Source organism: Helianthus annuus, chromosome 3 (assembly GCF_002127325.2).
Source record: "Helianthus annuus cultivar XRQ/B chromosome 3, HanXRQr2.0-SUNRISE, whole genome shotgun sequence".
NCBI classification, from domain to species: Eukaryota; Viridiplantae; Streptophyta; class Magnoliopsida; order Asterales; family Asteraceae; genus Helianthus; species Helianthus annuus.
Window position 1 is genome coordinate 129,094,831 of NC_035435.2, and position 10,822 is coordinate 129,105,652.

Here is a 10,822-nt window from a genome sequence, read left to right on the forward strand (position 1 = left end):
CCAAAAGGTTTGAAATCTTGTCATTTTAATCCGGCTTGTTAACTACATCCATTGTTCTCCGTTAAGTCAAGGCTATTTTTGTCTTTTTTTGTTAACTTGAAAGATAATTCGGTCTTTTTGAGGAGTATTCAGTCTTTTTCCATAAAGTGAAAAAGACCGAATTGCCCTTCAAGTTAACAAAAAAGACGGGAATCCCCTTGACTTAACGGAGAAAAATGGATGGAGTTAACGAGCCAGATGAAAATGACAAGATTTCAAATCTTTTGAATCCAGATACGGAAAAACAAACCTTTGGACGAAAGTCACAAAACTGGTCAAACATCATGGACGAAAACGACATTTTACTCTTTATTAATTTATGTTATAGTCCAGTCCGGTATGTAGCCTACTGGGCCTTAAGAGTTTAGCTCTCCGTATATGCATAACCGTTTTAGTGCAAATACTTAAAATTGTTCGAGCCCAACCCGTTTTGACTTGCTACCTGACTTGTTTCTTAAATTTGCGTTGACCGGGCTCTAATAAGTCAAATGAATTGGTAGAATAACTATATATACAAGAACAAGAGCTATCTCAATTCTCAAGTTTCTTTCTCAACTAAAACAATATCTGTGGTACAAGTTGTGATGATCTTTAACACCATAATCTTCTAAAATGAACAAAAAGTTGTCCGTATAAACAATTTCGCATTTAGCGCAATGACTATTAAAGTTTACGCTTGTTTACCTCCTAAACCATCTCCAAAAGTTTGATATCTCCCATGGAATTTGCCGCAACCAAAGTAGAAGATTGATTCCGCCAACACACCGATGACACAAATTGCTCAGCGTCATCCACTTCATCACCTGAAAGCGGGTCAGTGCTGTTGAATTTGTACGACAAAGCGGGCATCGGGAAAGCTTTGTGGTAGACGAAAACCTGCGACAATTTTACAACCATATTAAATTACCAAAACCCGAGTAAGATAAACACATAATGTACCAGGTCATATGTTTTTTCTAGTACCTCGTTTGTTTCTGAGCCGGTGGCAATGTAACCGTCGGATACAGATAAACCGACAAAGTTCTGCGGAAAATTATAAAACAAGCGTTGAAAACACGAGTAAACGGTCGACAATCTAGACAAACAAGAAGAAATTTACCTTAACGTTTGTGTGACCTGTGAAGGACTGAACTGGACAGTCAACAACGTGTGACGAGCACTCAGACAAATCCCAAAGCTTCAAAGTGTTGTCAGTAGACGATGATACAAGGGTCGTCGAGTCGATGAACTTGACGTAACTAACAGTTTTCTCGTGTCCGACAAACATGCAAACGGGCCTGCTTGGATTTCTCAGATCGTAATAATATACTCGATGATCAGCTGAACCGAACGCAAGTGAGTTACCAGAATCCAACGGGAACTGAACGGAACAGACATTCGCTTTTGTCTTAATGGTACCCACACTTGCTCCCTGCAAAAGAGTATAAAAAACAAGTTAATACACATCTGGATATTAATCGTCACGGCATTATTTATCCAATATAGAATTGCCTGATTGATAATCCGATAATAGAATTGCCTGATTGATATTCCAGAGTTTAACAGAACCATCATCGCTTCCGCTTGCTAGCAATGTGGGGTCCGCTGATGAGAAGTCCACCGACCATGCACGCTTCTCGTGCTCTCTCATTTCCATATACACTTCATTTCGTGTAACATCCCATACCTGAAAAATATAATTTTTAATAGTAAATAATAAAATATATAAACTAAAAATTAAAAGCGCATCCAAACACCATCTCCTACCACAGGTTTTTATCACCTATGTTTTTTTATTCGGATTAGAGTAAAATGTCATTTTCGTCCCTGAGGTTTGGCCAGTTTTGCGACTTTCGTCCAAAGGTTTGTTTTTCTGCATCTGGGCCAAAAAGGTTTGAAATCTTGCCATTTTCATCCGGCACGTTAACTCCATCCATTTTTCCCCATCAAGGCAGGGTTATTTTCGTCCTTTTTGTTAATTGAAAGGGCAAATTTGGTTTTTTTCACTTTATGTACAAGCATTTAGCATATACAAGTATTCAAAAAAGATGAAAATACCCTTAAGTTAACAAAAAAGATGAAAATACCCCTGCCTTAACGGAGAAAAAAGGTTGGAGTTAACGAGCCAGATGAAAATGGCAAGATTTTAAACCTTTTGGATCCAGATGCGGAAAAACAAACCTTTGGACGAAAATCGCAAAACTGGCCAAACCTCAGGGACGAAAATGGCATTTTACTCTTCTGATTATTTAGTATCAAACTTTCAAAACGCAAATCCAAATGTTTCAAAGATTTGAAGTTGGTTGATGTACCTGTACTACGCCGTCAAAATTACTCGAAGCAATCTGACCTTTAATATAACTGTTCCAACATGTACTACTAAACTTCGACCTACTCGCCATTTCGACGACAGGATAATGGATGTCGCGGTTTCCGTTCAAGATTGAATCGTATTCGAAAACTTTAATCTTCTTATTTACACCAGCAGTCGCAAAGAAATCTCCATCGCGATCAAAACTCAGAGAACAAACGAGATTTGAAGAACTTAAAAGGTCAGCTTGTTTCAAATCGGCTTTGACTTTCAGTTTACTAAACGACAGATACTTGCATAATCCATCCAAAAACGAGTTTATCCATCTACTTCGTCTACCTGCAAACTGATCTTCTGATGAAAAATCACTAACCGATTCTTTACTGTTGCTGTTAACGGGTCTAAACGCCCTTCGTCTAGTCGAAAAGTAAGCGGATTCTAGTTTCCGAAAGTTCCTCATCAATCTTGAACTTTGAGCGCTTGAATTTCCTCGGTTTTCGGATGCGTGATACTCGTTTTGGTGAACGTTAGTGATTAAACGGGTGCGTTTTCTGAATCCTGAACTAGAAGAATTGTTTGGGGAATCTTGAACTACTTGAACTCCGAGATTCGTATTTGATTCTTGTTTTCGGTTGATTAACGATTCCAATTTCGCAACTTCTTGCAAATCTGAAGTTACGGCTGAAACGATATTACGCAAATTATCGGCAGCTTCTTGTTTGCGTTGTTGCATCACTAAAAGAAATTCCAGCAACAAATCCTGGTCGTCGAACTTCTCTTTAAGATCTATCGCGGCCACGCGTTCATCTAATTTGTCTTTAGGTTCGGTAAGAAACTCGCTTTGCAACACTTCACTGATAATGGCACATAAGATATCTTTTTAGCATGAAAACAAATAGAAACTTTATAATCTTTATGTGATTTAAAATGAATTCAGCAAAAATAAAAACTTGAACTTTATGTTAGTTTAGTTTTTTTTAGTGACTTTTAAATTTTAAACTGTATTTGTTGGCATAATAAGACATACTTTTACCACTTTCAAGTAGGGCCGTAGGGGTGTCAAGTCGTGTAGGGTTGGTACCACCTAACCGGCTAACAAGAACACGACCCATAATCCGAATAACGCTTAATCAATGTAATCCAGACATGACTCACTAACCCGTTTGCTTAAACGGGTCACACAGTCTGGCAGGTTGTAAATGTATTAAACATGTCGTAAACGGGTTTGCGAGTTGCAAAAGAGTTAAACAGGTAGGGTAATTTTCATTTTTTATAATTATAATTTTAAGCGGGTTGTCGGGTCGAACGTTTATTGACAAAAGGGAACTCACTCTATTTTCGGTCTACTAGCTGGCTCGGGATGCAATAACCAGAGACAAAATAATGCTACTTTAGGCCATTTTAGTAGTATCGGTGGAGGAAAAACACGATGTCGCAGGCTAGACATGGTTGCGTTCTTCTCTTCAGCTGAGTTACATGTGCAATACAACTGTCGAGAAAAATAATACTAATACATTCAGTCGGGTTACACAGGTCCATAGCTCAAGTAATCCCAGATCCAAGATATATCAACAAATAAAAATAATAAAAAAATTAGATGATATATGTAAAGGTCACCCACATGTTCAACTTCTTTCTAAAAGTTGAGTACTTGAGTAAATTGTCATTTTCGTCCCTGAGGTTTGGCCACTTCTGCGACTTTAGTCCAAAGGATTTTTTTCGCATACGGGTCCTCGTGGTTTCAAAATCTTGCCGTCTTCGTCCCTAGGGTTTGGCAATTTATTGCGACTTTCGTCCCTGGAGGTTTGGCCCTCAGGGACGAAATGACAAGATTTTGAAACTACGAGGACCCGTATGCGAAAAAACAATCCTTTGGATTAAAGTCGCAAAAGTGGCCAAACCTCAAGGACGAAAATGGCAAAGTACTCTAATAAGTTTCACCTACGTATTGAAATGGTTTTATAAACAGTTTAACTATGTATCTGGTTTCGTTTAAACCAATTCCAACAAAAACATGTATAACGACTAAAAAAACGTTAAAAATTTTTAAAAGATGTTAAACTGTAACATGTTGACACCTCATCAAATGTATTTGTCTCACCCGGCTAATTTTTGCCATAAATGATATAAAGTACATACTTGGATGATCTATGTTACGATATATCAATGATCTTAGTAAAAAGTTGAATATTTGGGTGACCACTACATAGTATCCCCAAATTTTCAATTTTTACACAAGGTTTGACCACTTTTGCGACTTTCGTCCCTGAGGTGCCATTTTTATCCAAAAGTTTGAAATCTTGTCATTTTCATCCCTGAAGGCCAAATTTCGAGGGACGAAAGTCGCAGTAAATTGCCAAACTCAAGGATGAAAATGGCAATAACGCAAACTCGAAGGACTTAAATGATGCACAAAAAAGTCATTTTGGATGGAACAAGCAAAAATGACTAAACCTCAGGGACGATTTTGGCATTTTACTCACAAAAATTTAACGAAAAATCAGGGGCACACTCAGCACAACCCTAGAATCTGAATGGAACTATGAATAATCAAACATATGCCCATACCTCAAATAGAAGGACCCCGAGTCGATAAACATCGGACGCAAAAGAGCCCGGCGAGCCTTCAGCCTCCTCAGGGCTTGTATACCAATCGGTTTCCATTTCTAATATACGTTTCATGGGGAAGTGTTGTTTCTTTTCCGTTTGTTCACTACAACTCGCCTCTAAATTCTCCAAACTCGATTGCAACCATGTGTTTTCCGATACCGTATGGGCAAGATTTTGGCCCTTAAGACCGGTTGTCTGGCTAGTCAACACATCGTCATTAGATTCAGAATCCGAATCTGAATCTGAGCAAGATGCAGACTCTATAAACGACACACGGTTTAACGACGACATTACAAAGCAAGAGGGCCGGATATTATGAACAACAATCCCTTGTGAATGTGCCAAGTTTACGATTTCTACAATTTGTATGAATATATGCAAGCATTCAAAAGCGTTAACGACCCGTGTTCTCTCATCTAACCACTGCCTCAAACTAACATCTTTGTGTTCCACCGGGCGAATAACTGCACCGGCATCTTCTCGAAAGTAACCGAACTGAGTTCTGACTCGGTTCAGCCGAGTCAACACAGACTTATCTTGCCTTGTTCTGTCTGCTATAATCCCGGAATCATGATCTGATCTGGGATTTCGGTTTGAAGCCTCTGAAGAATTTAAACCTCTAGAGCTACCGGATACTTGATAACCAAATTCAGATAAATTCTCCATTTTCATCCACAAATTTGTTCATGCATGTCACATTTTAGCTCCTTACAAAACCTTCCAAACACCCATCATCAAAAATCAAAACTTTTATACATAAAAAAAAATAAAAATAAAAAAACAAAAAAAAAAAACTTTCACATTTTAGCTCCTTACAAAACCTTCCAAACACCCATCATCAAAAATCAAAACTTTTATACATAAAAAAATAAAAAAAAAAAAAAAAAAAAAAAAAAAAAAACTTTCACATTTTAGCTCCTTACAAAACCTTCCAAACACCCATCATCAAAAATCAAAACTTTTATACATAAAAAAATAAAAATAAAAAAAAACAAAAATAAAAAACTTTAATATCATGACATAAAAGATATATGTATATGTTACAGTCCAAACAGAGAACTCGAAAACCCTACATTTACCGAATAAGAATATTAAACTACTATAAAATTTATAAACTAATTGCAGCAATACAGCATAAAAGAAACAGAGTAATACCAGTAACCACCATGAGAGAATCTTGAGCATCTGCAAAACAAGAACCACAAAGCCACAAACCTTTTTTCTTGAACTTTCAATACCATAAAAGGGTTTTTTGTTTTATTTATTTTTAATTATTTTATTACCACAAAAAGGTAAAAAACAAATAGAAAATCCCTAGCCTCTTGTTATGATTTGCGCTGTGTTCCAGAGATCTACTTAACAGGGGGAGGGGAGGGGAGGGGAGGGAAAATGGTGTTCCAGAGATCCACTTAACAGGGGGAGGGGAGGGAAAATGGGGTTTTTTTTGCCTGAAAATAGTCTTTCCAATTTGGAAAGACATGGAGGGGAGGGGAGGGGAGGGGAGGGGAGGGAAGGGGAGGGATTTTTAACTCGGGAACACAGTGTTGGTGATGATCTCTTCTTTTTCTATAATAATAAAATGAATTAAAAACAGATGTTGATAACATTGTACTATTAAAATTAAAACCCTATACAGAATCATCGTCTCTAACCCACTCATCCCACATCAACATACGTGGCAGTTCTGTATCCTCTAATCGGATTTTGTTCAGTTTTTGTGCAAAATAATAAACAAAGAGCTGTGAAGGTGTGGTGGCCAGAAATCTTGGTGGTGGGGTTTAGTTATTTATTATTTTATTATTATTATTATTTTATTATTATTATAAAATTGTGATAAATGAATAGAACCTTTGATTCGGGTTTAATAAATTAGAATGATGACGTTGTTACGATTCACCAAGATCCATGGTTGTGGTCTGAATTCGAGCATGGTATTAGAATTGGGGAACTGCAACTGTTCAAAGTGGATGAACAAAATACATTTACACTTGGTGTTGCTCATTCGCGTTGCGGACGATGGCCGAATAACTTAACCAGTTAAAAAAACAGTATCATAGTTTTGCTAGAAAGAAAAAGTAAAAAGAGTGTCAGCTCCTTAACACGATTTTTAGCTGCGGCAAAGTCATATTTTTATTTTTACTTGGGGGAAAAATCAATCTTTTTTCCGGATGGTAAAATCCTAATTTTTAAATAGGAGAAAACCACATTTTTATTTTGCACTGGAGCAAAAAAAAACGTAATTTTGAATTGAGGGTGATATCGTAATTTTGAACCGAGTGGAAAATCGTAAATTTTAGCTGGGGGAAAAGCATAATTTTATTTTGAACTGGCGGCGAAAACATAATTTTAAATTGGGGCAAACCATAATTTTAAAGTGGATATAAAATAATAAACTGGTGTAAAATCGTAATTTTGAGCCGGGGGGGGGGACAAAATTTTGTTTTGAACTAGGGCGAAAACGTAATTTTGGCTGAGCGTAAAAGCGTCATTTTTTTACCTAGGGCGAAATCATATTTTCGGTTTAGCTGGGTGTAAAGTCATATTTTTATTTTTAACTGGGGGAAAAGCATAATTTTGAATCGAGGGTAAAATCGTAATTTTGAGGTAGTGGAAAACCATAATTTTATTTTTAGTTGGGGGCAAAAAATTAATTTTAAACTAAGAGTGAAATCGTAATTTTAAACCGAGGGAAAATCGTAATTTTGAGCTGGGGGCAAAAGCATAATTTTATTTTGAACTGGGGGCGAAGACGTAATTTTAAACTGGAGGCAAAAAACCGTAATTTAAAGCGGGTATAAAATAAAACATTGAGGGTAAAATCGTATTTTTTGAAACGATGGCAAAATCGTAATTTTGAGCAGCTGGCAAAAGGGTTATTATATTTTTAAGTTGGAAAAAAAGCGTAATTTTAAACTGTAGGCAAAACCGTAATTTTAAAATAGATAAAAAATAATAAACTAGTTGGTCCAATAGAAAAGGGACGGCCGCCCATTTCAATCAATGACAAGGAAATACTATTCCCTACCATGATCTTTGTATATGTTAGAATAGAATAGAATAAAATAGAATAGAATAGTATAATTTCTACCATCTTACAATTTCAAACAAAAGCAAAATTGATAATTTATATTTATATATTTAACAAATTTAGAAGATAAAGTGGGGAGCTGCAAGTGTTGGTGATGTGATTTCAAAGTGGATGAACAAATATATTAGAAGATAAAGTGTTGGTTGTTGCTGAGTATGTATGGTTTGATTCAGTTTGGTTTGATTCAGTTTTTGGGCAAAACCAAAATTAAAATTGAAACTGAAATGTCGGTTTTCGGTTTTTAAAATTGTTCGATTTTGTTTTTTTTTTCGGTTTTTACCCCGGTTTGGTTTTTTGATTATTTCGGTTTTTAGAACAAAATTATGTAAGATTCAAAAAATAAAAACATATGCATGATAAATTTTTAAAAATGTTTTTTGTTTAAAAAGTAAAAGAATTATTTTATTAAACTTTGTTAAAACTATGATTAAATGTTTACAAAATTATGTAAAAAAGTGTAACATATAATACGGTTATAATATAGATAGTATAGTATAATAGACATGTACCAAACCTATACGATATGATAAATTTTTAAAAATGTTTTTTGTTTAAAAAATAAAAGAATTCTTTTACTAAACTTTGTTAAAACTATGATTAAATATATACAAAAAGTTGTAAAAAAAACTAAAGCAATACAACCAGTACAGGCCTATACGATACGTATTAAAAAAGTCAGCCGCCAGACAAGAACTGACACATGCAGATTTGACTTTTGACTTTTAAACCAATACGACCTGTATAGGCCTATACGATGCGTATTGAAAAAGGTAAGGTGTGCAGATAGATAAGAAGGTGTGGGAATATAATTTCCTTATAGGCTGGTACCATATGGGGGTCCACCATCAAGTGTATAATGATTTCATGAAGCTATTCTTAGACATGTGTAGTAGTTTAGCTCAATAATGCCCCCATCATAGGGCGTTTTGCGACACGTGGCAGTCCAGTCAGCATGGGGCATTATTGGGGGTTATTGCAAAAGTGTCGTAGTGGGAATAATGCCCAATAACGCCCCTTCCAATCATTAAACAATTATTTTTTTTTATAGAGAAAAGGATAAAAAAAATAAGAAAATGAAACTTACACTTGGACCACTCCCATTGGCCACATGCAATTTTTAGTTGACCACTTCGGCATTTTTTTTTATAATGCCGGAATCAATTTTTTCAAATAAAACGCCGGAAAACGCCCGGGTGTAATGGGTGGGGGGCGTGTTTTGGCGTTTTTTTTTTTTTTTGAATTTTTTTTTAAAAACACCCCACTACGGGGGTCTTAGAGGTGTTAAAAGGACCAGAAGGCAGTTTTGTATGCCCCAAATCACACATTCAACCCTTATTTGAAAAAAAAAGCAAACAATCAAGTCCCTATGGTTGCCAATTTGAATCAATCAGGTCCCTCTTACTAACTGTCATTAGTTGAACGTTAGTATTATGGTTAAAAGAACATAATACTTTTAAGGGACTAAAATTGCAATACGAAACAAAGCAAACAACCCAAAAGCTCCCTTAGAACCCTTATTCTTTCTCTCTCTCTCACCTAACAAAACACCCTCAACGGAACATATGGACACCGACGGTGAACAAACACCAAGAACCCCATTCTGGATACAAAGCACCACCAACGTCCACCGTGTAGAACTCTACCGTCGTCATGCCTCCTCCTTCATCTTCAACTCAATGATGGGGTGTAAACTCCAGTGACTGAAATTGTACTTTACTTCATAAAAAATGTCTAAAACAAAAATAAATCCCATTAAACAACTTCAATGATAACCAAATAAAAGATAACTCAACAAACAAAAAATATTCAAACCAAAAAACTAAAAAAAAAAAAAAGAGTAAACTGCCATTTTGGTCCCTGTGGTTTGGGCACTTTTGCCATTTTAGTCCAAATCTCAAACTTTTTAAATCTGGGTCCCTGTGGTTTCATTTCTATTGTCATTTTAGTCCAAAATCCAAAAACCTCTTATTTTGACTGTTGAAAGCTAATTGTTTTATCCTTTTGTTCAGGGGCATTTTAGTCATTTTAATTTTATTATAACATATACAAATTACAAAATACCAAACACCCCTAAATCTCTGCACTTCCTCTCTCTCTAACACCCCCTTTCTCTCTCTCCTCTCTCTCTCGTTCATCAATTCTTTTCTTCAATTTGTTGATCTCAGTCTACAAACACATCTACAAAATGATTAAAATTTGAATACGTCTTCCAATTGACAATCAAACATTCATCACTAATTCAACACTTCAAACTTTGAACATGAACTCGGAACAAACCTGCTTATCCATGTTAGGAAACAGAGCCTGAAGTTGGTCAGTAAAAGCAGATACATGCGATGAATTATGAAAAACCGGAAGTCAAACCGACGAAGTGGAAGAACAAAGGAGTTTCTTAGCAACGGGAGGCGATGCAGAGGTCGGTGACGTGGATAATTCTTCGAAGAAGGATCTTTTACCACACACAATCGCATACATTGTGTGTCAACAGATTAGATGCAAATCCAATACTATTTGCGAGAAAAATAATGATGAAATTGATATGGAATGTGGAGTTAAATTAGGGTTAGGGTTTTACGATCGGTGGAGAGGAGATTTTGGTTTTGATTTGGGGTATTTATAAGGGAAATGGAAGAAGGCGGTGAAAACGTGTATATGGAGGGCGCGTGTACTCTTCCACCACCATCACCATCAGATCTGCAACCACCATGAAATCGGGATGGGGAAGACGGTGAGTAGGTGGACAAGTGACGGTGAGGATTCATAGAGAGATCTTGGGCCTCTTCAACACCACCGCC

At 36.2% G+C, this 10,822-nt stretch overlaps 1 protein-coding gene across 2 annotated transcripts; it reads right to left on the reverse strand.

Moving 5' to 3' along the window:
* Positions 1-549: 549 nt before the first annotated feature.
* Positions 550-6,616, reverse strand: LOC110894478 (protein SPA1-RELATED 4). Of its 2 annotated transcripts, none has more exons than XR_004889850.1 (8): positions 6,095-6,616; positions 4,898-5,656; positions 3,661-3,818; positions 2,331-3,183; positions 1,531-1,705; positions 1,139-1,450; positions 1,003-1,062; positions 550-915 (listed from the first exon to the last, which is right to left on the reverse strand). XR_004889850.1 is itself a non-coding variant. In XM_022141705.2 (8 exons), the coding sequence occupies exons 2-8, from the start codon at positions 5,609-5,611 to the stop codon at positions 727-729; spliced, it is 2,433 nt and encodes an 810-aa protein (XP_021997397.1). In that variant the 5' UTR covers positions 5,612-5,656; positions 6,095-6,607; the 3' UTR covers positions 550-726. The 2 variants fall into 2 exon arrangements, 1 of the variants encoding a protein (XP_021997397.1); XM_022141705.2 differs by having other exon boundaries at positions 1,559-1,705; positions 6,095-6,607.
* Positions 6,617-10,822: the final 4,206 nt, after the last annotated feature.